Source organism: Rhinopithecus roxellana, chromosome 3, assembly GCF_007565055.1.
Source record: "Rhinopithecus roxellana isolate Shanxi Qingling chromosome 3, ASM756505v1, whole genome shotgun sequence".
Taxonomy (NCBI): Eukaryota; Metazoa; Chordata; class Mammalia; order Primates; family Cercopithecidae; genus Rhinopithecus; species Rhinopithecus roxellana.
The window spans coordinates 154,756,685-154,784,561 of NC_044551.1; the positions used below are offsets into that span (position 1 = coordinate 154,756,685).

The following is a 27,877-nucleotide window of genomic DNA, read 5'->3' on the forward strand; positions in this document are numbered from 1 at the left end:
TTATTTTTAAGAAATAAATTTATTTTACTTGTAGTTACTTAAATCCTAGAAATAATTTTTTCAAACAATAGAAATACAGCCTTTTACAGTAAGATAGTTCATGATTTGTTCTTTCGAGGATTTTTTTAATAAGGTTCTTCTACAATTGGATGGTGACAAAGTTTGGGTTTGTTAGGATTATTTTTCAGCAGCCAATCAGCTAGCCAAATCTATGGGGAGGAAAAAAAAAACCTTAAGTTAAGAAGCAGTTACATATTTCCTTTCAATATATACTATATCAATTGGAAACTTAAACAGTTTTCAAAATCACTTTAAGAAAATGACCATTAAAAATGGAAACATTGGCCGGGCGCGGTGGCTCAAGCCTGTAATCCCAGCACTTTGGGAGGCTGAGACGGGCGGATCACGAGGTCAGGAGATCGAGACCATCCTGGCAAACACGGTGAAACCCCGTCTCTACTAAAAAAATACAAAAAACTAGCCGGGCGAGGTGGCAGGCGCCTGTAGTCCCAGCTACTCGGGAGGCTGAGGCAGGAGAATGGCGTAAACCCGGGAGGCGGAGCTTGCAGTGAGCTGAGATCCGGCCACTGCACTCCAGCCTGGGCGACAGAGCGAGACTCTGTCTCAAAAAAAAAAAAAAAAAGGAAACATTTGGATTTACATCATGCAAGATTGTCAAGAATAGATCCAAACTGGAAAGAAAGAAGTAAAACTATCTCTATTCACAGATGGCATAAACCTATATATGGAAAATCCTAAGGAATTTACAAGGAAGCCACTAGAGCTAATAAATTCAGCAAAGATGTAGGTTATAAGATCAATACACAAAAATCAATTGTATTTCTATACATCAGCAATGACAGTCCAAAAAAAATTTTTAAATCACTTTCATTTACAATAGCATATAGCTATTGTAGCATACAATAGACAAATAAAATGCCAAGGGATAAATTTAACCCAAGAAGTGAAAGGCTTATACATTAAGAATTGTAAAACATTGCTGAAAGAAATTGAAGAATACCTAAATAAATGAGAAGACATTATTTTTCATGGATAGGAAGACTTGATATTGTCAAGATGTCAATACTACCCAAAGCAATCTACAGATCCAATGCAGCTCTTGCCAAATGTCCAACAAGCCTTTTTTGCAGAAATGGAAAGCCAATCCTCAAATTCATATGAAATTGCAAGGGGTTCTGAGCAGCCAAAACAATCATGAAAAAGAACAAAGTTGGAGGACTGACTTGTACTCTCAATTTCAAAACCTTCTACAAAGCTACAGTAGTCAGCACAGTGTGGTAATGACATCCTTATGCCAGACATGTAGACCAGTAGAATAGACCTAAGAGTCCAGTGCTCTCTTCGGCAGCACATATACCAAAACTGGTATGATACAGAGAGGTTATTAGCATGGCCCCTGTGCAAGGATGATGCACAATTTATGAAGCATTTCATATTTTTAAAAAAGAATGAGAATCCAGGAATAAACCCAGGCATCTATGGTCAACAAATTTTTGACAATGGTACCAAGTCCATTCATGGAGAAAGAACAGTCTCTTCAACAGATGGTACTAGGACAATTGGATTTCCACATGCAAATGGATAAAGTTGGACCCCTATACCACACCACATACAAAAATGAACTCACAATGGACCAATGACCTAAATATAAGAGCTAAAACAATAAACATCTTAAAAGAGGCCAGGTGCAGTGACTCACACCTGTAATCTCAACACTTTTGGAGGCCAAGGTAGGAAGATCACTCGAGACCCGGAGTTTAAGACCAGCCTGGACAACATAGGGAGACGCCATCTCTACAAAAAATGTTAAAAATTAGCTGGGTGTGGTAGTGTGCTCCTGTGGTCCCAGCTACTTGGGAGGCTGGTGCACAAGAATCACTTGAACCCAGGAGGCAGAGGTTGAAGTGAGCCAAGATTGTGCCACTGGACTCCAGCATGGGCAACAAAGACTCAAATGTCTCAAAAAAAAAAAAAAAAAAAAAAAAAGGGAAAGAAAAAAATCTTAAAAGAAAACATAAAACATAGGGGAAATTTTTCATGACCTTGGATTTGGATTTTACAATGGATTCTTAGACATGACACCAAAAGCACAAGAAATAAAAGAAAAAAATAAATAAATTGGATTTCATCAAATGAAAAATGTTTATACATTAAAGGACATTATCAAGAAAGTGAAAAGACAACCTACAAAATGGAAGACAATATTTGCATATCATATATCTAATAAGGGTTTAATATCTAGAAATATAAAGAACTTTAACTCAACAAAAAGACAACCCAGTTTAAAAACCGGCAAAGGACTTTAATTTGAATAGACATTTCTTCAAAGAAGGTATACAAATGGCCAACAAGCTCATGAAAAGATGCTCAACATTAGTCATTAGGGAAATGCTGATCAAAACCACCGTGAGAAACCACTTTGTGTTATCTAGCAGGATGGCTACAAAGAAAAAGAAAGACAGGCCAGGCATGGTGGCTCACACCTGTAATCCCAGCACTTTGGGAGGCCAAGGCAGGCGGATCACATGAGGTCAGGAGTTCGAGACCAGCCTGGCCAACGTAGAGAAACCCTGTCTCTACTAAAAATACAAAAATTAGCCAGGTGTGGTGGCGCATGCCTGTAATCCAAGCTACTCGGGAGGCTGAGGCAGGAGAATTGCTTGAACCTGGGAGGCAGAGGTTGCAGTGAGCCCAGATCGCACCACTGCATTCCAGCCTGGGTGACAGAGTGAGACTGTGTCTCAAATAATAATCATAATAATAAATAAACAGAGCAAGAAAATAAGTAATCAATAATTATACATAATATCTAAAATGTATATAAAATACCTTCTAGAAATGTTTTTTTTTTTAAAGGTTCTCAATATTTGCAGTATTTCAAAGGACACAATGTCTTAAACATGAAAACTATAGACAATTTATAGACAATTTTTTTTTGGGATGGAGTCTCGCTCTGTTGCCCAGGCTGGAGTGCAGTGGCACAATCTTGGCTCTCTGCAACCTCTGCCTCCTGGGTTCAAGTGATTCTCCTGCCTCAGTCTCCTGAGTAGCTGGGATTACAGGTATGCACCACCACGCCTGGCCAATTTTTGTACTTTTAGTAGAGATGGGGTTTCACCATGTTGGTCAGGCTGATCTCAAATTCCTGACCTTGGGATCCACCCACCTTGGCCTCCCAAAGTGCTGGGATTACAGGTGTGAGCCACTGTGCCTGGTGACAATATTTTTAAGTGTGAATAAAAATATTTCTTACCAAAGGATCTGCTGGTTTTTGCTTACAAAGCTCTGTGAGTCCTTCAAGCAAAGTTGGCATTATATGTAAATTTAAATAGTCCTTAGCAGCTTGTCCAATTGGAATGGGCTCAATGATCACTGCAAATACAAATGTATTCTCATTGAAGCAAACATAATGATTAAATACTATACAATCATTAAAAAGGCTCTTTTTTTTTTTTTTTTTTTTTGAGACGAGTCTCGCTCTGTCACCCAGGCTGGAGTGCAGTGGCGCTATCTTGGCTCACTGCAAGCTCCGCCTCCCGGGTTTATGCCATTCTCCTGCCTCAGCCTCCCGAGTAGCTGGGACTACAGACGCCCGCCACCTCACCCGGCTAGTTTTTTGTATTTTTTAGTAGAGACAGGGTTTTACCATGTTAGCCAGGATGGTCTCGATCTCCTGACCTCGTGATCCGCCCGTCTCGGCCTCCCAAAGTGCTGGGATTACAGGCTTGAGCCACCGCGCCCGGCCTAAAAAGGCTCTTTTTAAAGAACGTTTCTCTTTTTTATACATATTTTTTGAGATGGAGTCTCGCTCTGTTGCCCAGGCTGGAGTGCAGTGATGCAATCTCAGATCACTGCAACCTCCTCCTGGGTTCAAGCGATTCTCCCACCTCAGCCTTCCGAGCAGCTGGGACTACAGGTCCGCGTCACCACACCCTGCTAACTTTTGTATTTTTACTTTATTTGTTTATTTATTTTTAAATTTTTTGAGACAGAGTCTCGCTCTGTTGTCCAGGCTGGAATGCAGTGGCACGATCTCAGCTCACTGCAACCTCCACCTCCTGAGTTCAAGTGATTCTCCTGCCTCAGCCTCCTAAGTAGCTGGGATTACAGGCGTGTGCCACTATGCCTGGCTAATTTTTGTACATTGAGTAGAGACAGGGTTTCACCATGTTGGCCAGGTTGGTCTCGAACTCCTGACCTAAGGTAAACCGCCCACCTCGGCCTCCCAAAGTGCTAGGATTGCAGGCATGGGACACCGTGCTAGGCCCTAATTTCTGTATTTTTAGTAGAGACAGGGTTTCACAATGTTGGCCAGGCTGGTCTTGAACTCCTGACATCAAATGATCTGCCTGTCTCAGCCTCCCAAAGTGCTAAGATTACAGGCATAAGCCACTGCAACCAGACTGTTCTGTTTCTTTTCTTTTCTTTTTTTCTTTGAGACAGTTTCACTCTTGTCACCCAGGCTGGAGTGCAGTGGCATGATCTCAGTTCATTGCAACCCCATCTCCTGGGCTCAAGCGATTCTCCTGCCTCAGCCTCCTGAGTAGAACCAGCCTCAATTTTCAGTTGGGATGTTTCTCTTATTATTTAGACATAAGAGTTCTTTATATATTCTAGTTACAAGTTCTTTATTCCTTTATGTGGTATATTATTTGCCAATATTTTTTCCCAGTCTGTTGCCTACCTACCTTTTCATATTTTTAAAAATTTAACTTTTTTTTTTTTTTTTTAGACACAGGGTCTTGCTCTGTTGCCCAGTCTGGAGTGTGGTGGTATGAGCACAGCTCACTGCAGCCTCGAACTCCTGGGCTGAAGCATCCTCTGGCCTCAGCCTTCCAAGTAGCTGGGCCTGCAAGTGTGTGCCACCACACCCAGCTTTTTTTTTCTTTAAGTTTTTAGAGACAGGGTGTCACTCACTATGTCCCTCAGGCTGGTCTCAAACTCCTGCCCTCAAGCAATCCTTCCACCTCAGCCTCCTGAATAGCTGGATTTACAAGTGCAAACCACTGCTCCTAGCTCTTCAAATTATTTTTTGTGTGTGTGACAGAGTCTTGCTCTGTCACCAGGCTGTAGTGCAGTGGCGCGATCTCAGCTCACTGTAAGCTCTGCCTCCCGGGTTCACGCCATTCTCCTGCCTCAGCCTCCCAAGCAGCTGGGATTACAGGCGCCCGCCACCACGCCTGACTAATTTTTTGTATTTTTAGTAAAGACGGGGTTTCACCGTGCTAGCCAGGATGGTCTCGATCTCCTGACCTCGTGATCCGCCCACCTCGGCCTCCCAAAGTGCTGGGATTACAGGCATGAGCCATTGTGCCTGGCCTCTTTTCATATTCTTTTTTTTTTTTTTTTTTTTTTTTTTAGAAACTGATGTTTATTTTCCATCAACCATTTTTCCATGTTGCTTAAGAGCCCGTGCAAGAACAGCTTAAGACCATTCAGTGGTTGCTCCTACCCATTCAGTGGCCTGAGCAGTGGGAGCTGCAGACCAGTCTTCCGTGGCAGGCTGAGCACTCCAGTCTTCAGTAGGGAACTGCTGAATAGGCACAGAGGGCACCTGTACACCTTCAGACCAGTCTGCAACCTCAGGCTGAGTAGCAGTGAACTCAGGAGCTGGAGCAGTCCATTCACCCTGAAATTCCTCCTGGGTCACTGCCTTTTCAGCAGCAGCCTGCTCTTCTTTTTCAATCTCTTCAGGATCTCTGTAGAAGGAGAGATCAGGCATGACCTCCCACAGGTGTTCACAGGAAATGGTGCCACGCATGCGCAGAACTTCCCAAGCCAGCATCCACCACATCAAACCCACTGAGTGAGCTCCCCTGTTGTTGCATGGGATGGCAATGTCCACATAGCGCAGAGGAGAATCTGTGTTACACAGAGCAATGGTAGGTAGGTTAACATAAGATGCCTCCGTAAGAGGCTGGTGGTCAGCCCTGGGGTCAGTAACCACAAGAAGCCGTGGCTCCTGGAAGACTGCCTGGATCTGGTTAGTGAAGGTTCCAGGAGTGAAGCGGCCAGCAATTGGAGTGGCTCCAGTGGCAGCAGCAAACTTCAGCACAGCCCTCTGGCCAGTATTCCTGGAGGATATAACACTGACATCAGCAGGGTTTTCAATGGCAACAATGGCACGGGCCGCCAGCAGAAGCTTCTCCCAGGTCCTCTTCAGATTTATGATGTAGATGCCACCACTTTTCCTTTTATAGATGTACTGTTCCATCTGGAAGTCAAGATTGGTGCCACCTAAGTGGGTTCCTGCTGCAAGGAACTTAAGGACATCCTCCTCCTTCATTTGCAGGACATCAAGGGCTCCGGACATTGTGAAAAGTTTCCCTTTAAGTTACGACGGGAATCCAGAACAACACCGTATGGACCCCTCTGTAGGTAGCGCGGAAAGCTCATATTCTTAATGATGTCTTTTGAAGCACAAAAGCTTTTAATTTGATTTAGTCCAATTTATCAATATTTTCTTTTATGGATCTTGCTTTTTTTTTTTTTTTTTTGAGATGGAGTCTCGCTCTGTTGCCCAGGCTGGAGTGCAGTGGCCAGATCTCAGTTCACTGCAAGCTCCGCCCCCCGGGTTTAGGCCATTCTCCTGCCTCAGCCTCCCAAGTAGCTGGGACTACAGGCGCCTGCCACCTCGCCCTGCTAGTTTTTTGTATTTTTTAGTAGAGACGGGGTTTCACCGTATTAGCCAGGATGGTCTCGATCTCCTGACCTCGTGATCTGCCCGTCTCAGCCTCCCAAAGTGCTGGGATTACAGGCTTGAGCCATCGCGCCCGGCCGGATCTTGCTTTTGATGTCATTTTAAGAACTCTTTGTCCAACTCCAGTTACAAAGATTTTCTCCGGTTTTCTTTTAGATGTTTTTACATTGAAGTCTGTGAGCCATTTTGAGTTAATTTTTGTGTAGGCTATGAAACAAGAGTCTAAGTTCTTGTTTTTATGTGACTATCATGCTGTCCTATGTCCTAGCACCATATACAGATTTTCCTCAACTTACATGGGTTACATCCCAATAAACCCATCATAAGTTGAAAATATCATTAAGTCAAAAACACACTTAATATACCTAGCCTATTGAACATCATAGCATAGCATAGCCTACCTTAAATGTGCTCAGAACACTTACATTAGCCTACAGTTGAGCAAAATCATCTAACACAAAGTGTATTTTATATAAATAACATTTTCTATATAATATACATATATTATGAGCTGGGCACAGTGGTTCACACCTGTAGTCCTAGCTCCTTGGGAGGCTGAGGCAGGAGGAGTACCTGAAGCCATGAGTTTGAGACCACCTGGGCAACAAAGCAAGACTCTGTCTCTTAAAAAAAAAAAAAAGATATATATATCTTAAGCAATCCTTCCACCTCAGCCTCCTGAATAGCTGGATTTACAGGTGCATATGTAAATTAAAATACATATATATATTTATTTATATTCAGTGTTTTTCAGATATATATATATATAAAGATATATACAAAAATATATATATATCTTTTTGGGGGGAGGATCTCTTGAGGCCAGGAGTTCAATACCAGCCTGGGCAATATGGCGAGACCTCCTTTCTACAACAAAAAAATTCAAAAAGTAGCCAGGTACAGTGGTGTATGCCTGTAGTCTCAGCTACTCAGGAGGCTGAAGTGGGAGAATGCTTGAGCCCACGAGTTCAGGCTGCAGTGGGCACCACTGCACTTCAGCCTGGGTGACAGAGAGAGACCCTGTCTCAAAAAAAAAAAAAAAAAAAAATAGAATGGTTGTATGGATATTCACCATTAAGGTACACAGCTGAAAGCACCATAGTAAAGTCAAAAAGCTGTAACTTGAACCATGGTAAGTTGGGTACTGTATTGGCAAGACCATCCTTTTCTCACAGAATTGTCTAGGCACCTTTGTTGAAAGTGAATTGACCATAAGTGTAAAAGTTTATTTCTAGATTCTCAATTCTGTTCCAATAATCTATATATGTATCTTTATGTCACTGCCACACTGCCTTATAATTGTGGCTTTGCAGTAAGTTTCAAAATCAGATAGTGGAAGTCTTCTAACTTTGTTCTTCTTTTCCAAAATTGAGTTCTTTGCAATTTTACTAAATTTTAAACTCAGCTTGTCAATTTCTACATAAAAGTATGCATGGACTTTGATGAGGATTACATTAAAATTTTCTTTAATTTTTTTTTTTTTTTCTTATAGAGACGTGGTCTCACTTCATTGCCCAGGCTGGTCTCCTACTTCTAGACTCAAGCAACCCTCCTGTCTCAGCCTCCCAAAGTGTTGAGATTACAGGCATAGCCACTGCATCCAACCCAAAACTGTTCATTAATTTAGAAAGAATTGCCATCTTAACAATACTGAGTCTTCCAATCCATGAATATGGAATATCTATTTATTTAGATATTTTAAAATTTCTCTCAGCAATGTTTTTTGTTTTCAGTGTACAAGAATTGCACTTTCTGGCCGGGCGCGGTGGCTCAAGCTTGTAATCCCAGCACTTTGGGAGACCGAGACGGGCGGATCAAGAGGTCAGGAGATCGAGACCATCCTGGCTAACACGGTGAAACCCCGTCTCTACTAAAAAATACAAAAAACTAGCCGCGCGAGGTGGCAGGCACCTGTAGTCTCAGCTACTCGGGAGGCTGAGGCAGGAGAATGGCGTAAAGCCGGGAGGCGGAGCTTGCAGTGAGCTGAGATCCGGCCACTGTACTCCAGCCTGGGCGGCAGAGCGAGACTCCGTCTCAAAAAAAAAAAAAAAAGATTTGCACTTTTGTTAAATTTATGCCTAAATGTGGCTGGACACGGTGTCTCACACCTGAAATCCCAGCACTTTGGGAGGCCAAGGCAGGTGGATCACCTGAGGTCAGAAGTTTGAGACCAGCCCACCCAACGTGGTGAAACCCTGTCTCTACTAAAAATACAAAAAATTAGCCAGGCGTGGTGGTGGGCGCCTATAATCCCAGCTACTCAGGAGGCTGAAGCAGGAGAATCGCTTGAACCCAGGAGGCAGAGGCTGCAGTGAGCCGAGATTGGGCCACTGCACTCCAGCCTGGGTGACAAGAGAGAAACTCTTGTCTCTTAAAAAAAAAAAAAAAATTATGCCTAAATATTATATTATTTTTAAAGCCATTGTGAGTGGAATTTTCCCTTTTTTACAGCTTTATTGAAGTATTATTGATGTACACAAAATTGCACACAATTAATGCATACAATTTTTTTCTCAACATGGGGAAATGTTTTATTCATATATTATATAAAGTTCATTATGCTAATTCATCAGGTACTAATCATTAAACAAAAATCTTTTTAATATATATATTTTTTGAGACATGGTCTTGCTCTGTTGCCCAGGCTGGAGTGCAGTGGTGTGATCTCAGTTCACTGCAACCTCTGCCTCCCGGGTTCAAGCAATTCTCCTGCCTCAGCCTCCCGAGTAGCTGGGATTACAGGTGCATGCCACTACACCAGGCTAATTTTCTTTATTTTTAGTAGAGATGGGGTTTCACTATGTTGGCTAGTCTGGTCTCGAACTCCTGACCTCAAGTGATCTGCCCATGTCAGGCTCCCAAAGTGCTGGGATTACAGGCGTGAGCCACCGCCCCTGGCCCCCCAAATTTTTTTAACTTATAAGTGTACTTAAAATTTTTTTTTTATTTTAAAAGCATGTCGCCGGGCGCGGTGGCTCAAGCCTGTAATCCCAGCACTTTGGGAGGCCGAGACGGGCGGATCACAAGGTCAGGAGATCGAGACCATCCCGGCGAACACAGTGAAACCCCGTCTCTACTAAAAATACAAAAAACTAGCCGGGTGACGAGGCGGGCGCCTGTAGTCCCAGCTACTTGGGAGGCTGAGGCAGGAGAATGGCGGGAACCCGGGAGGCGGAGCTTGCAGTGAGCTGAGATCCGGCCACTGCACTCCAGCCTGGGCGACAGAGCAAGACTCCGCCTCAAAAAAAAAAAAGTAAATAGGCCGGGCGCGGTGGCTCAAGCCTGTAATCCCAGCACTTTGGGAGGCCGAGACGGGCGGATCACGAGGTCAGGAGATCGAGACCATCCTGGCTAATACGGTGAAACCCCGTCTCTACTAAAAAATACAAAAAACTAGCCGGGCGACGAGGCGGGCGCCTGTAGTCCCAGCTACTCGGGAGGCTGAGACAGGAGAATGGCGTGAACCCGGGAGGCGGAGCTTGCAGTGAGCTGAGAGCCGGCCACTGCACTCCAGCCCGGGCGGCAGAGCAAGACTCCATCTCAAAAAAAAAAAAAAAAAAAAAAAAAAAAAAAAAAAAGTAAATAAATAAAATAAAAATAAAAATAAAAATAAAAAATAAAAGCATGTCATCCTTGCACAGGGGCCATGCTAATCTTCTCTGTATCGTTCCAATTTTACTGTATGTGCTGAAGTGAGCACAACAAATTTTTTAATAGATAAAAAATATTGTATATATTTATTGTGTACATGTTGTTTTGAAAGATGTAAACACTATGGAAAGACTAAATCAAGCTAATTAACATATGTATTACCTCAAATACTTTTCTTTTTTTGTGGTGAGAACACTTAAAATCTACTTTTTTTTTTTTTTTTTTGAGATGGAGTCTCGCTCTGTCGCCCAGGCTGGAGTGCAGTGGCCGGATCTCAGCTCACTGCAAGCTCCGCCTCCCGGGTTCACGCCATTCTCCTGCCTCAGCCTCCCGAGTAGCTGGGACTACAGGCGCCCGCCACCTCGCCCGGCTAGTTTTTTTGTATTTTTTTAGTAGAGACGGGGTTTCACCATGTTAGCCAGGATGGTCTCGATCTCCTGACCTCGTGATCCGCCCGTCTCGGCCTCCCAAAGTGCTGGGATTACAGGCTTGAGCCACCGCGCCCGGCCTAAAATCTACTTTTTTAGCAATTTTCAACAACACAATATATTTATTGACTATAGTCACCATGTTGTTATACTAGATCTCTTGAACTTATTCCTACTATCGTAGCAATAAGTATCCTTTGATCAACATTTCCATCCCCTACTCTCTCTTGCAAGCTCCTAGTGGCCACCATTCTACTCTCCGAGTTCAACTTTTTTTTAGATTCCACATATAAGTGAGATCATGTGGTATTTGTCTCTCTGTGCCTGACTTATTTCACTGAATATAATGTCCTCCAAGTTCATCCATGTTGTCAAAAATGACAGAATCTATTTCTTTTTTTTTTTTTTTTTGAGACGGAGTCTCGCTCTGTCGCCCAGGCTGGAGTGCAGTGGCCGGATCTCAGCTCACTGCAAGCTCCGCCTCCTGGGCTTACGCCATTCTCCTGCCTCAGCCTCCCGAGTAGCTGGGACTACAGGCGCCCGCCACCTCGCCCGGCTAGTTTTTTGTATTTTTTAGTAGAGATGGGGTTTCACCATGTTAGCCAGGACAGTCTCGATCTCCTGACCTCGTGATCCGCCCGTCTCGGCCTCCCAAAGTGCTGGGATTACAGGCTTGAGCCACCGCGCCCGGCCAGAATCTATTTCTTTTTAAGGCTGAATAGTATTACATCGTATATATATATGCCACATTTTCTTTATCCATTAACCCACTGATGGACACTTAGGTTGATTTCCGTATCTTGGTTATTGCGAATAATGCAGCAATGAACATTATTGTGGTTCACTGGTGCAGGTATCTCTTCAAGATCCTGATTCAATTCTTTCAGATATATAGATCCAGCAGTGAGATTGTCAGATCATGTAACAGCTTTAGTTTCTTCAGGAACTTCCACACTGTCTTCCACAGTGGTGGCACCATTTTAAATCCCCACCAAATGTGTACAAGCGTTCCAATTTCTCTATATGCTTGCCAATATTTACCTTTTCTTTCTTTTGATAACAGCCATCCTAACGTGTGAGGTGATATCTCACCGTGGTTTTGATCTGTATTTCCCTGAGGATTAGTGATTTTGAGCGAATCTTTTTTTTTTTTTTTTTTTTGAGATGGAGTCTCATTCTTGTTGTTGCCCAGGCTGCGATGCAATGGCGCGATCTTGGCTCACTGCAATCTCCACCTCCTGGGTTCAGGCAGTTCTCCTGCCTCAGCCTCCCAAGTAGCTGGGATTATAGGCACGTGCCACCACGCCCAGCTAATTTTTGGTATTTTTTTTAGTAGAGACGGGGTTTCACTTTGTTGAGCAGGCTGGTCTTGAACTCCTGACCTCAGGTGATCTGCCAGCCTCAGCCTCCCAAAGTGCTGGGATTTCAGACGTGAGCCACCACACACGGCCTTGAGCACCTTTTCATATACTTGTTGGTTATTTGTATGTCTTCTTTAGAAAAATGTCTATTCAAGTCCTTTGCCCATTTTTTAAGTGGGTTATTTAGGGGTTTTTTTGGATATTGATTTGTAAGAGTTCCTTATATGTTTTAGACATTAACCCCTTATCAGATATATGGTTTGCAAATATTTTCTTCCCTGGAATTGTTTTCTTAATTTCATTAGTGAATTATTCATTTATTTATTTATTGAGAGGATCTCACTCTGTCACCCAGGCTGAAGTACAGCAGCGGAAATGCAGCTCACTGCGGCCTCAACCGCCTCAGCCTCCCAAGTAGCTGGGACCACAGGTGTGCACCACCACCCCCAGCTAATTTTTCATATTTTTGGTAGAGACAGTGTCTTGCCATATTGCCCAGGCTGCTCTCAAACTTCTGGGCTCAAGCAATCCTCCTGCCTCCGCCTCCCAAAGTGTTGGGATTACAAGCGTGAGCCACCGTGCCAGGCTAGGGCTGAATAAATTAATGAGAGAATAAAAACAGTGTTTTCATGTTTCTTACATGGATGAACTTTAAGTTTTTTAAGTTTTCTGTCATCCTTGTTTTATTTATTTGTTTGTTTGTTTGTTTGAGACAGGGTCTCACTCTGTTGTCCAGGCTGGAGCACTCTGGTGCCATCACAGCTCACACAGCCTTAACTTCCTAGGCTCCAGTGATCCTCCCACCTCAGCCTCTGGAGTAGCTGGGACTATAGACATGGGCCACCATGCCCAGCTAATTTTTTATTTTTTGTCGAGATGAGATCTTGCTATGTTGCCCAGGCTGGTCTCCAACTCCTGGACTCAAGAGATTCTCCCACCTCAGCCTCACGAAGTGTTGGAATACAGGTGTGAGCCACCACACCCAGCCTGTATATTTATTTTCAGATATAATCATTTTGATAGCAGGGATATCTTCTTACTCATCTTTGCATTTATGGCAAATAGTAGGCAACTTAATAAATGTGTTGAAGAAATGGAATATAGCAAAACTTTGAATTAGCCATTTCTATTAAAAGGGAAAGGAGACCAGCCTGGGTAATGTAGTGAGACCCCCATCTCTACAAAAACATTAAAAAATTAGCTGAGCGTGGTGGTACACACCTGTATTCCCAGCTACTCAGGAGGTTTAAGGTTGTAGTGAGCTATGATCGCACCATTGCACTCCATCTGGAGTGACATGGAGAGACCCTGTGACCACCCCTCAAAAAAAAGGGAAAGAAGAGAGCATTACTTTTTTTTCTTTTCTTTTCTTTTCTTTTCTTTTCTTTTCTTTTCTTTTGAGACAGTCTCATTCTGTCACCTAGGCTGGAGTACAGTGGTGCAATCTCGGCTCACTGTAGCCTCTGCCTCCCAGGTTCAAGCAATTCTCCTGCCTCAACCTTCTGAGTAGCTGGGATTACAAGCATGCACCACTATGCCTGGCTAATTTTGTATTTTTAGTATAGACAAGGTTTTACCACACTGGCCAGGCTGGTCTCGAACCCCTAACTTCAAGTGATCCATCTGCCTTAGCCTCTCAAAATGCTGTGATTATAGGTGTGAGCCACCGCGTCCAGCCAGCATTACTTTTTTCAAGGGTTAAGAACATGTCTTTGAACATCTTGATAACTTGCTTGAGTGAATCATCGTATAAAGTTTTGCACATAGTTTTTGATCGACTGCTAAGTAAGAGGACGCTCATACCACAAACTCTCAGTACTTGCTCCAAAGAACTTCACAGCAAAAGATCTGCAATGTGCTAAGTAATTAATGATTTTATATTTATCCTACAACTTGCTGCTTCTCAAATATCTAACTAGATCTCTAAACTCATGCCTAGAGGATTCATTTAATGAGTAAAATCAAAGGCAACTGAAAATAACAGTTGGCTGGGCACAGTGGCTCACGCCTGTAATCCCAACAGTTTGGAAGGCAGGCGGGAGTATCGCTTGAGCCTAACAGTTCAAGACTGGCCTGTGCAACATGGCAAACCTCTGCTTCTACAAAAAACTTGAAAAACTAGCCAGGTGTGGTGGTGCATGCCTGTGGTTCCAGCTACTCCAAAGGCTGAGATGGGAAGATTACTTGAGTCTGAGAGGCCAAGGCTGCGGTGAGCTGTGATTGTGCCACTGCACTCTGGCCTGGGCAACAGAGTGAGATTCTATCTCCAAAAAAAAAAAAAAAAAAGCGAAAAGAAAGAAAATTACAGTTTAGGAATATAATCCTATGAGTAAGAAGAGCTTCCAAATATACCTTCTATTTAAGATAAAATGAATTTTTATCCTGTTTTATTTAAAAGCTAGAGAGAAGTCAGGCGTGATGGCTCATGCCTATAATCCCAACATTTTAGGAGGTAGAGGCAGCAGTATTGCTTGAGCCCAGGAGTTCAAGACCAGCCTGGGCAACATAGTGAGATTTCGTGTCTACAGAAAATACAAAACTTAGCTGGGGCTGGTGATATGCACCTGTGGTTCCAGCTACTCGAAGGCTGAAGTGGGAGGATACTTGAGCTCAGGAGGTTGAGGCTGCCGTGAGTTGTGACCATGCTACTGCACTCCAGCCTGGGTGACAGAGTGAGACTCCATCTCAAATAGATAAATAAATAACAAAAGCTAACAAGCAAAAGTCTAATTCACTTGTAAGACTAATATAAAGTGCTACCACATTAAAAAGACCTCTCGCTGGGCACGGTAACTCACTCCTGTAATCCCAGTGTTTTGGGAAGCTGAGGCAGGAGGACTGCTTTGAGAAAAAATATATAATTTTAAAAGTAGTTTTGTTTGCTTGTTTAAGAATCGGGGACTTTTCTTTTTTCTTTTTTTTTTTTTTTTTTTTGAGGCGGAGTCTGGCTCTGTCGCCCGGACTGGAGTGCAGTGGCCGGATCTCAGCTCACTGCAAGCTCTGCCTCCTGGGTTTACGCCATTCTCCTGCCTCAGCCTCCCTAGTAGCTGGGACTATAGGCGCCCGCCACCTCGCCCGGCTAGTTTTTGTATTTTTAGTAGAGACGGGGTTTCACCGTGTTAGACAGGACGGTCTCGATCTCCTGACCTCGTGATCCGCCCGTCTCGGCCTCCCAAAGTGCTGGGATTACAGGCTTGAGCCACCGCGCCCGGCCAGAATCAGGGACTTTTCAGACTGTACAGAAAGGAGGGAAACAGGTCTTCCCCTGGGAGGATGACTGAAAGGCCAGTGGAGGAAAGTTGTCAGCCCATTGTCAGGTCAGCATCAGGCCTTTACCAAGCCTGTTGGCACTAAAAAGTAACAGATCAAGTACTCAAAATGTGACATATATTTATTTTGAATTTAGAAATTCAAACAACAGTGATACTGTTGTATCACATCAGTTATTCAAAAAATGTGAAATCTCCCCCCCCCCCAAAAAATCAAGAACTTTTAAATCTCCAAGACAGTTTTCAGTTTTATTTGAATTAATCTCCAGTGGAAAATACTGAGGAACAGATCTAAATGACTTAGGGAAAAATAAGTCATAACAGGAAAAATAACATACTAAAAAAATTCAAAATTTTGCTCAATGCTTTGCATTTCTTCCTTATAACAAATATCACCAAATTTTATTTCTGCTCTAAAAATATTAAAAACAAACCAAAAACCTCAGTGTTCTTCCTCGTTTGTCCACTTCTCAAAGGCTTACAACTTCTCTAACAGTAAGGAAACAAAAAAAGGGACTAATTATTAATTTCTCAATTGCATGAGACTTTGTTAAGCAAACAGTAAATTGTTAGAGAAGACGGTAAATCAAATGTAGTTTCCAAGAGAGATTATTTTTCTCATGTGTCACAAACTCTACTGAACCTTTCAGGATAACTAGAAAGAACTGTAACACAGAAGAATATGTTTAATGCAAGAGAAAAGAAAGAAAAAAAAAATTAAGCTGGGTATGGTGGCTTACACCTGCAATCCCAGCACTTTGAGAGGCCAAGGCAGGCAGATTACTTGAGTACAGGCATTTGAGAGTGTCCTGGGCAACATGGTGAGACCCCATCTCTCCAAAAGATAAAAGAAAATTAGTTGGGCATGGTGGCATACACCTATCGTCTCAGCTACCTGGGAGACTACAGTGGGAGGATCACCGGAGCCCTGGAGTTTGAGGCTGCAGTGAGCCAAGACTGTGCCACTGCACTTCAGCCTGGGTGACAGTGAGACACTGTGTTAAATTTTTTTTAATGTTAAAAATAGATAAATAAATAAAAATTAAACACTTCTCAAAAGACTCGCTAGAGGGCACAATTTAGTTGTTAGGGAAATGTCAAGTTTTCCATTTGTGGCTTCAAGTTTTTAAGTAACCACAACTTGAAAACCTAACAAAATATACTGGAAAAAAATTATTTTATCTTCCTTTCCAGCTATATCCGCAAAATAAAAGAAAAAGCAAACAAAAAGGAGATGCAGTTGACAAGTTAGTCATCTGTAACTCACCTTCAGGAAACATAAAACGTATTTCTCTTTCCGCAGCAGCAAAGTCATTACTCCCATGAAGTGCATTCCTTAGGTCATCTGTGCCATAAATTGCCCTTAGACTAAAAACAAGTTAGAGATGATGTTCATCCAATCTGACATCTATTCCTTACTTTATATGCATGCATTCCACTTAAGAATTTTACAAAAGCATTGCCACTTCTTACATATGAAAGCTTCATAATTTATGTCAAATTTAAGCTTAAATTTAAGCTTATCTATCTAGATAAGGATCAAATATATTCACGTCTGCAGGAGGAATACACTGGGAAAACAGAAGTTCTCTGGATAAAAACGTGGTGTTTTGTAAGAAGTAAAAAAGCAATGCACATTCAAAAGTGCAATAACTTAATATCTTCTTGTTTCCATACATTAGCAATAATGCTGAAAATTTGAATTTCTGTTCCTGTATTACCATTTTTATTTTAACATACCATCCCAATTTTTCTATCTAAAAATCCTACTTCAGTGGCAGTTTAAAGGTTGAGAGAATAAGGGTAATCAACTATAAATCAGACATTCTCTGATGCTTTTTCTGGCATGTAGTATTAAGATAGGCATTTAACACTTTAAAATGTAAAATGGACCCCCAAGCCCCGCCCCCCTCCCCCCCAAAAAGCTGATTTTGGAAAACTTCCAAATAATAAAACAAAAATTCCCATTACAATGAAATTAGATTTTTTTTTTTTTTTCATTTTCACAGATGGATTCCATTCCCTGCCATCCCCCCAACCCTGAAAATTACCTGTCTGGATGTGTCTCCTTCGCTACTAAGCTATTATTTGGTCCCAAAAGTTCTAACCAATAAGAGATGGCTTTATGTCTAGCTAATATCATGGCAACAAGTGGTCCAGAACTCATGTAAGCTGTTAAATTGGGGAAAAACATTTTTCCATACTGTTCCACATAAAAGTTACTACATTGCTCAGGGCTGAGGTGTAGTTTTCTTCTCTAGAAAAGACACAAAGTCAACAAAAGCATTTAAAATGACAGTTCAATGATAGCTCATTAAAATCATTACTAACTTGAAACTAGTACCAATCTGATTATAACTTCAAGGTTTATCTTTGTATTATGAAGAAAGAAAATGATATAATTAAATGTATGTTGTAAATAAGATAGTAAGAGGAATTACTTAGCCTACTTAAGAAAAATTATGGCCAGGTGCAGAGGCTCATGCCTGTAGTCCTAGCACTTTGGGAGGCCGAGGCCAGTGGATTGTCTGAGCTCAGGAGTTCGAGACCAGCCTGGGCAACATGGTGAAATCCCATATCTACTAAAATTCAAAAAATTGGCCAGGCGTGGTGGCATGTGCCTGTAGTCCTAGCTACTCAGAAAGCTGAGGCAGAATTGCCTGAACCCGTGAGGTGGAGGTTGCAGTGAGCCGAGACTGCACCACTGCACTCCAGTCCGGGCGACAAAGAAAAATTATTCCAGTTAGGCAGCCTCCTTCAGCATATGGTTTGTTAGTAACAAATTTATCACATCTCCTTCTTAGAGTAAATAACACTTCAATTAATAAAACTGGACTTAAAAATATTTCAAATTCATGTTTCTCTATTTGTGTTACTATTTTGGGAGCTGGTTCTCATTATGGTACTTAGAAATAACAGCTAGGCATAGTGACTCATGCCTGTAATCCCAGCATTTTGGGAGGCCAAGGCGGAAGGATCGCTTCAGCCCAGCCAGGAGTTAGAGAGCAGCCTAAGCAACACAGGGAGACATTGTTTCTACAAAAGATTTTAAAATTAGTCGGGTATGGTGGTGTGTGCCTGTAATCCCCACTACATGAAAGGTAGTGAGCCATGATAACACAATTGCACTCCAGCCTGGGTGATAAAGCAGACCCTGTATCAAATAAACTAACAAAAAAAGTAACATGTAGTATAATGATGCAGTAAAAAAGTTTTTCATTTGAACATGTGTGTTCTTTATTCCGGTTCTGTCATAAATATCTTGATTCACTGTAACATGAAGAAAAATTAGGCCAGGCGAGGTGGCTCAGGCTTCTAATCCCAACACTCTGGGAGGCCAAGACAGGCAGATAACTTGAGGTCAGGAGTTCGAGAACAGTCTGACCAACATAGTGAAACCCCATCTCTAATAAAAATACAAAAATTAGGCCGGGCGCAGTAGCTCACGCCTATAATCCCAGCACTTTGGGAAGCCGAGGTGGGTGGATCACCTGAGGTGAGGAGTTGGAAACTAGTTTGGCCAACATGGTGAAATGCCGTCTCTACTGAAAATACAAAAAATAAGCCAGGTGTGGTGGCACGCGCCTGTAATCCCAGCTACTCGGGAGGCTGAGGCAGGAGAACTGCTTGAACCTGGGAGGCAGGGTTGTAGTGAGCCGAGATCACGCCATTGCACTCCAGCTTGGGCAACAAGAGCAAAACTCTGGCTCAAAAAAAAAAAAAAAAACCAGCCGGGCATGGTGGTACATGCCTGTAGTCCTAGCTACTCGGGAGGCTGAGGCAGGCCAACAGCTTGAACCCGGGAGGCAGAGGTTGCAGTGAGCCAAGATTGCCCCTCTCTACTCCAGCCTGGGTGACACAGCGAGACTCCGCCTAAAAAAAAGAAAAAAGAAAAATCAGGCCGGTGTGGTGGCTCATTCCTGTAATCCCAGCACTTTGAGAAAGACGAGACAAGTGGATCACCTGAGGTCAGGAGTTTGAGACCAGCCTAGCCAACATGGTGAAAACCTGTCTCTACTAAAAGTACAAAAATTAGGCCAGGCGCAGTGGCTCACGCCTGTAATCCCAGCACTTTGGGAGGCAGAGGCGGGTGGATCACCTGAGGTCGGGAGTTCAAGACCAGCCTGGCCAACATGATGAAACCCCGTGTCTACTTAAAAAAAAAAAAAAAAATACAAAAAATTAACCAGGCGTGGTGGCGGGCACCTGTAATCCCAGCTGCTCGGGAGGCTGAGGCAGGAGAATCACTCGAACCCGAGAGGCGGAGGTTGCAGTGAGCCGATATCATGCCACCTCACTCTAGCCTGGGCAACAAGAGTGAAACTCCGTCAAAAAAAAAAAAAACAAAAAAACAAAAATTAGCCAGGCATGGTGGTGCATGTCTATAATCCCAGCTACTCAGAAGGCTGAAGCATGAGAATTGCTTGAACCCAGGAGGCAGAAGTTGTGGTGAGCCAAGATCGAGATAGCGCCATTGCATGCCAGCCTGAGCAACAGAATGAGACTCTGTCTAAAAAAAAAAAAAAAAAAAAAAAAAAAAAAAAAAAAAATTAGTTGCTAGTATGTATCTCAATCTGAAAGACTATGAAACATTCTGGACAAATAGATGTTATTTCCTTCACAAATGAGACTATAAAAATTAATCGAGTTTTAAAAAATCATAGTTGCTGAGTCTAATTTGAAAGTATCATGCTTTCTCTAGAAGCAGCTATTTTGAGTGCCTTTTTTTTTTTTCAAGGCGTGAGCCACTGCGCCCAGCCTTGAAGGTTTTTAAAAAATTATTTATTACTGCCAGCCAGGCTCAGTGGCTCATGCCTCTAATCCCAGCAATCTGGGAGACCAAGGCAGGCAGATTGCTTGAGCCCAGGAGTTCAACACCAGTCAGGGCAACATGGCGAAACCCCATCTCTACAAAAAATACAAAAATTGGTGGTGCACACCTGTAGTCTCAGCTAATCGGGAGGCTGAGGCACGAGAATTGCTTGAACCCAGGAGGCAGAGGTTGCAGTGAACTGAAATCATGCCATTGCACTCCAGCCTGGGCAATACAGTGAGACTCGGTCTCAAAAGAAAAAAAAACGTATTACTGCTGTTTTTTCAATTCCACTAAAGGTGGGTCAGGAGGGAAAATGCTCAAAATACAACAGAGGGATTCAAAGTAGAAATCAAAGAACCTCTGCCTGGAGTAAGGATGATGAGACATGGAGGTATGTTACTAAGTGAAGGCTAAAAATCCCCATGATTATGGCAGAAATCTGTCTTTCTAAAATGTCTTAGATTTTCCTGAGAGTAAGTGTGAATTTTACCAAGTGACCCACCTCTTAAAGCCCTTTCCAAAACTCCGTGTTTCCACAGGCTTCAGAAACTTGGTAAAATTGCTTGGTTTGTAGCAAGGGACCAAACTGCCCAGAGCAAGAAGTTTGGTAAGACACTTACCTAGGTGGCGCAGCTCTGTTATTAATAGGACCTGCTGGACAAGTGTAACATTCTCACCAGTGAAGGGCCAGTTACTATGAAAAAGGTGCTGACATTTGTTCTCAAATTCAAATTCACATAGTGAATAAATAAAAGATGTGAGAAATTATAAGAGCACCTGCTTTAGCGTAATCCTCAATTCTATTATCTAAAATTAAGACATTTATGATTATGCATGTTAGTGTTTTTTTGTTTTTTTCTTGCTGAGTTTAAAAATAAAATCTCATCTGTTGAAATGTAAGCCCTTATCTGCCATTTGCCCCTTAAAAAGCAGGGAAACCTACCTTCTGGAGGTATGCCAGCCAATGTAGCACAATTTTAAAAATTAAGGGTTCATCTTTAACTAAAATTGATACTAAATCAATTATTTCATTGGTTGCTTTAAAATTGGATCAGGTGAAATTTTTTGAAATTATATTGAATAGCCTATAGCCATACCACCCTGAACATGCCCAATCTCGTCTGAAATTAGGTTGAATATTTTCACAAAGAGCAGTATATCAAGTACTATCAGAACAGAACTCTTAGTTTGTAACAAAGGCAACACTGCCATCTATTGAAACGATGTATCATTTTTCAGCTTTTCCCTTAGGTGGGACAGGAAAGCCTCAAGTTCAATGGACTCTCAAGCCTATTTTAAAAGCATACAGTGCAAAGGACAAAACTTGCATAATTTAATTTAAATGAGATAGCTTGAATAGTCAAATTCCTACAGACAGCAAGTAGAATAGTGGTTATTGGGGATGGGGAAGAGGGAAGCAACGAGTTAGCATTAGGTAGAGTGTTTCAGTTTAAGATGAAAAGGTTCTAGAGATGGACAGTAGTAATGGTTGTACAACAATGTGAATATACTTAATGCAACTGAAATGTACACTTGAAAACGGTTAAAATGGTAAATTTTATGTTATGTATATTTTACCACAATAAAAGCAAAAAATGAAGGATATACCATGGCTGCCTTTGCTCTGAAAGTTAACCAGGGAAAGTGTCATATATATTTACATTAAATTTTGTTTGTTTGTTTGTTTGTTTGTTTGTTTCTGGTCTCAGTACATTGCCCAGGCAATCTCAGTTCACTGCAACCTCCACCACCCGGGTTCAAGTGATTCTCCAGCCTTGCCTCCTGAGTAGCTGGGATTACAGGCATGCGCCACCACACCCAGCTACTTTTTATTTGTTTGTTTTTTGAGATGGAGTCTTGCTCTGTTGCCCAGGCTGGAGTGCAGTGGCAAAATCTTGGCTCACTGCAACCTCCACCTCCCAGATTCAAGCGATTCTCCTGCCTCAGCCTCCCAAGTAGCTGGGATTACAGGCTCCCACCACCACGCCCAGCTAATTTTTGTGTTTTTAATAGAAATGGGGCTTCACCATGTTGGCCACGCTGGTCTCGTACTCCTGACCTCAGGTGATCCACCCACCTCGGCCTCCCAAATTGCTGGGATTGCAGGCATGAGCCACTGTGCCCAGCCCTAACTTTGTATTTTTAGTGGAGACAAGGTTTCACCATGTTGGCCAGGTTGGTCTTGAACTTCTGACCTCAGTGATCCACCCGCCTCATCCTCCCAAAGTGCTGGGATTACAGGCCTGAGCCACCATGGCCGGCTAATTTTTAATTTATAATTAACACTAGCCACTTAGTTATTAAGTTTGTCACTAAATATTTTTTAAAATATGGACTTTTTTTTTCTTTTTCTTTTTCTTTTTTGAGATGGAGTCTCACTCTGTCGCCCAGGCTGGAGTGCAGGGGCATGATCTTGACTCACTGCAACCTCCACCTCCCGGGTTGAAGCGATTCTCCTGTCCTAGCCTCCCCAGTAGCTGAGATTACAGGCACGTGCCACCATGCCCAGGTAATTTTTGTATTTTTAGTAGAGATGGTGTTTCACCGTGTTGGTCAGGCTGGTCTCGAACTCCTGACCTCAGGTGATCCACCCGCCTTGGCTTCCCAAAGTGCTGGGATTATAGGCATGAGCCACCACACCCTGCCAAAATATGGCCTTTTAAAAAACTTAAATGGGACACCTTTATCCGTATACTTCATTTGTTTTTTCTAAAGTTAATGGGTAATATAATTACAGGATTCAAAAATTCAAAGCAATACAAAAAGGTATGTACTGAAAAATTGTATTCCTATCCATGTGCTAATCTACCCATTTCTTTTTTTTGTTGTTTTTTTTTTTTTTTTTTTTTTTTGAGGCGGAGTCTCGCTCTGTCGCCCGGACTGGAGTGCAGTGGCCGGATCTCAGCTCACTGCAAGCTCCGCCTCTCGGGTTTACGCCATTCTCCTGCCTCAGCCTCCCGAGTAGCTGGGACTACAGGAGCCCGCCACCTCGCCCGGCTAGTTTTTGTATTTTTAGTAGAGACGGGGTTTCACCAGGTTAGCCAGGATGGTCTCGATCTCCTGACCTTGTGATCCGCCCGTCTCGGCCTCCCAAAGTGCTGGGATTACAGGCTTGAGCCACCGCGCCCGGCCTACCCAGTTCTTCCTTGCCCTCAATAGGTAACCCTTTTCAAATGTTTGTTTTATTCCGCCAGAATTTCATTTTTCAAATATTGGCAAACATGAATATATTACTTTGTCTCTATCACAAAAGGTTGGTACACATGATTTTGCTTTTTTCGCTATTTTGCTCTTTTTGCTACACACTTTGCTTTCTTCCATAACAGTACAGACGGGTTCCTCATTCTTCTATTTAGAATTATTTGCACATTATGCAATTTGGTGGGTTCTCCAGAGTTTATTTAGTCCTGTCTCCCAATCTCCCAACCTGGGTTATTTTCAATCTTTTGTTGATAAGTAAACAATGCTGCAAAAAATAACCTGCATATATATCACTTCATATTAATACAGGCACTTACTGACAGGACTAAACAGGGCTCTGTGCATGACAGGTAATAAGAGCACAAGGAATTCTATAGGACAGATTTCCAAGAGCAGAACTGCTGGATTAAATGGTAAGTCCATCTGTTGTATTGGTAGATAACTGCCAGATTCCCTTTGATAGGGATTGTGCCATTTACTTTTATATTTTTGCCAAATGGAATCTCAGTTTAGTTTTAACTTGCTTTTTTTCCCACCTAAAGATTGAGCATCATTTCATACATTTTAAAAATGATTTTCTTTTTCTGTGACCATCCATCCATCTGTTCTGCCCACTTTTCTACTGATTTATTTTTGTCTTTTTCTAGGAGCTCTTTATATATTAGGAAGACTAGTCCGTTGTCTATGAGTTGCAAATCTTTTCCTCAAGCTTGTTTTGTTTTGACTTTGCTTATGATGTTTATTTCATTGTGCAGACATTTTTTGTTTATATAATCTTTAAAAAAATTTTTTTTTTTTGAGACGGAGTCTCGCTCTGTCGCCCGGGCTGGAGTGCAGTGGCCAGATCTCAGCTCACTGCAAGCTCCGCCTCCCGGCTTTACGCCATTCTCCTGCCTCAGCCTCTCGAGTAGCTGGGACTACAGGTGCCCGCCATCTCTTCCGGCTAGTTTTTTGTATTTTTTAGTAGAGATGGGGTTTCACCGTGTTAGCCAGGATGGTCTGGATCTCCTGACCTCGTGATCCGCCCGTCTCGGCCTCCCAAAGTGCTGGGATTACAGGCTTGAGCCACCGCGCCCGGCCTAAAAATTTTTTTATTTTTTATTTTTGAGACAGAGTTTCGCTCTTGTTGCCCAGGCTGGAGTGCAATGGCGTAATCCGGGCACACCGCAACCTCCACCTCCCAGGTTCAAGCGATTCTCCTGCCTCAGCCTCCTGAGTAGCTGGGATTACAGGCATGCGCCACCATGCCTGGTTAATTTTGTATTTTTTAGTAGAGACAGGGTTTCTCCATGTTGGTCTGGCTGGTCTCGAACTCCCGACCTCAGGTGTTCCACTAGCCTTGGCCTTCCAAAGTGCTGGGATTACAGGCATGAGCCACAGTGCCTGGCCTTGTTTATATGATCTTATCAACCTTTTCTTCCATGGCTCCTAGACCTTAAGTCATAATTTAAAAAGGCTGTCCTACTCCTACAACAAAACAAATCCATTATCTTTTCTTCTTGAACTTACATGGTTTAATTGTTTAAATATTTAGATCTCAGGTTCATTTGGAGTATATCCTGGTATATTATACTTGATCCAACTTTTTCAGTGGCTACCAGTTTTCCTAACGTTTACTAAAAAGTTCTTTACCTGAGTCTTTAATTATATTAAATATTTCCTAACACTTTCTTGTACCATCCCTACCCTGGGACTCCACCTGTCCTTCGAAGCGCAACTGAAATTCCACGTCTTTTCTGAAGATTGATATTTTCTCTTTATTTTATTAATTATTATTATTATTATTATTTGAGACAATCTCCCTCTATTGCCCAAGCTGGTGTGCGATGGCATAATCTCGGCTCACTGCAACCTCCACCTCCCAAGTTCAAGCGATTCTCCTGCCTCAGCTTCCCAAGTAGCTGGGACTACAGGTGCACGCCACCATGCCCAGCTAATTTTTGTATTTTTCATAGAGAGGGGGTTTCACCATATTGGCCAGGCTGGTCTCAAACTCCTGACCTTATGATTCACCCACCTCAGCCTCCCAAAGTGCTGGGATTACAGGTGTAAGCCACCGTACCCGGCATTTTCTCTTTATTTTTAAAAATACTGACTGAATAAGCAATATGACACTGTATAAATGTGAGAAAATCAAAAATTGGAAATTCAAATAAGAATACTATAAAAGAGGCCAGGTGTAGTGGTTCACACCTGTAATCCCAGCACTTTGGGAGGCTGAGGCGGGTGGATCACGAGGTCAGGAGTTCAAGACCACCCTGTCTCTACTAAAAATACAAAAATTAGCTGGGCATGGTGGCGCATGCCTATAATCCCTGCTACTCAGGAGGCTGAGGCAGGAGAATTGCTTGAACCGGGACCCAGGAGGCAGAGGTTGCAGTGAGCTGAGATCGCACCACTGCACTCCAGCCTGGGCTACAGAGGGAGACTCTGTCTCAAAAAAAAAAAAAAAAAAAAAACTATAAAAGAGGAAGATTAAAAATATTCAATTCTATTTGATTATCCTTAACAATGCTATTTATATTCACTTTCAAACCCCTAGAATGACAGTGTTTACTAATTGCAGAACAAATGTAAGGCTGAAAACATTAAATGTTTGCAGTAACTGAAAAAAATACCAATAGCCTAAAATTCCATCAATAGAGGATCAAGTAAATAAATTGTAGTTCTAATACACAGGGAAATATTACACAGAAATTCGGAAGAGTGAGATCAATTCAGATGTACTGATCTGGAATCCTATCTGAGGGACTCTGTAAAGGGGGTCAAGGGAAGGGGACTGCTCTGTTTTATGGGGGGAAAATGTTTATAAATGCATAGAAAACTCCTGGAAAAACAGAAAGTGTTAAGTGGTTGCCTCTCTCTGGAGCCTGGGACTTGGGGTGGGAGAGGACAGGTGAAGGAAAAGTCCATTTTATTTCTCATTTTATATCCTTTTAAAAACTATCACATATAACTTTTATACTTAGAAGAATAAACTTAAATTTAATGCTGAACACTAAGGGTTTAAATGGGGAGGCACATTTACATAAGCATTTTTTTTTTAAGGGCAGAGAGGAAAAAAGCATGAATCATACCCAGAAGTTACCTGAACAATGGTGAATCCGGATCTGAGAATAATATCTTGTATCTCCTCCTCTTTGTCAACAATATCTGGTTTGATAATGGCCAGAGTTTTTTCTACATATATCTGAGGTGGAGGCATTGATATCTCCATTATGGCTTTTCAGGGCGCAAATTGCGAGTTTCTTAACAGTATCAACTGCAATGACATGCATTTCCCCCCCATCGCAAATTCAATGTAATTATGATTAAGAATAGCCATAGTAGGTACTTGATTTTATTAACTGATGAAGGTAGAAACTGCTATGTTTTTTTTTTTTTTTTTTTGAGGCGGAGTCTCGCTCTGTCGCCCGGACTGGAGTGCAGTGGCCGGATCTCAGCTCACTGCAAGCTCCGCCTCCCGGGTTTACGCCATTCTCCTGCCTCAGCCTCCGGAGTAGCTGGGACTACAGGCGCCCGCCACCTCGCCCGGCTAGTTTTTTTTTTGTATTTTTAGTAGAGACGGGGTTTCACCGTGTTAGCCAGGATGGTCTCGATCTCCTGACCTCGTGATCCGCCCATCTCGGCCTCCCAAAGTGCTGGGATTACAGGCTTGAGCCACCGCGCCCGGCCAGAAACTGCTATGTTTTTCTATGTACAGGGTCTCAATAATAGGATTCCTACTATGTCCAAATCGAGCCTCGGCTTTTCGTACACGCTGTCACCGAGGCGGAAAGGACTATGGGCTCACATGACCAGAGGCCAAGGGGCGACTGAAGGTCTGGAACCAGCGACAGCCTCAGGCAGCAGAGTGCAGTGGGGCGGGTGGTGGGGGCTCGAGGGGGCGGTGGCTGGTGGGCAACCACACACCACTACAGCGGTGCGTGAGCAGCCTCAGTCGGCTGCCTCTGTGAAGCGACCCTGTCCCGCAGGGACCTCTCTGTGCATAGGGTCAGGCCTAATTGGAAAGCAGGGCTTCTGGGTCTGCGGGGACTTTCCGGATTGCACCTGCAAATTCTGAATTTGACTCTTAAGTACTCACCTCAGCGGCCGTCCTCGTATGCTACAACTTGTTGCTAGGAGACCTGAGGCCCCAGCGTGAGGACGGTGGCTGCAGAGGGCCAATCCCAGCAAGGAGCCTTGCAGCCTCTGGCCAGTTCGTTTTAACCAAAGGGAACTAGCCAGTCATTTTTATTCTTCTTGTGAATGTTAGAGCACTAGATGTTTCCTGACATTTTACTCATAACTTATTTCATCCTTCTGCCCGTTTGAAGGATGCTGCAATTATCCCTACTCTATAAATGATAAGAACCCCCCCATTCCTTTCCAGGTGGTATATGTAAGAAGACCCATGTCAGATACCTTCATTTAGCTGGATGATGCTGTCC

General features: G+C 42.7%; 2 protein-coding genes and 2 non-coding genes across 4 annotated transcripts; 1 reads left to right on the forward strand and 3 right to left on the reverse strand.

The window, feature by feature from the left end:
- NME5 (NME/NM23 family member 5) lies at nt 1-26,817 on the reverse strand. The gene is made up of 5 exons (XM_030926782.1): nt 26,536-26,817; nt 17,482-17,687; nt 16,698-16,798; nt 3,275-3,393; nt 1-209 (listed from the first exon to the last, which is right to left on the reverse strand). The coding sequence occupies exons 1-5, from the start codon at nt 26,662-26,664 to the stop codon at nt 126-128; spliced, it is 639 nt and encodes a 212-aa protein (XP_030782642.1). The 5' UTR covers nt 26,665-26,817; the 3' UTR covers nt 1-125.
- LOC115896621 lies at nt 1,354-1,461 on the forward strand. The gene has a single exon (XR_004056536.1). It is a non-coding gene; the product is annotated as a U6 spliceosomal RNA (small nuclear RNA).
- Nucleotides 5,355-6,405, reverse strand: LOC115896393 (40S ribosomal protein SA-like). Its single transcript, XM_030926780.1, has one exon. It carries the CDS (start codon nt 6,332-6,334, stop codon nt 5,447-5,449), a length of 888 nt encoding a protein of 295 aa, XP_030782640.1. The 5' UTR covers nt 6,335-6,405; the 3' UTR covers nt 5,355-5,446.
- Nucleotides 10,318-10,421, reverse strand: LOC115896594. The gene has a single exon (XR_004056513.1). It is a non-coding gene; the product is annotated as a U6 spliceosomal RNA (small nuclear RNA).
- Nucleotides 26,818-27,877: the final 1,060 nt, after the last annotated feature.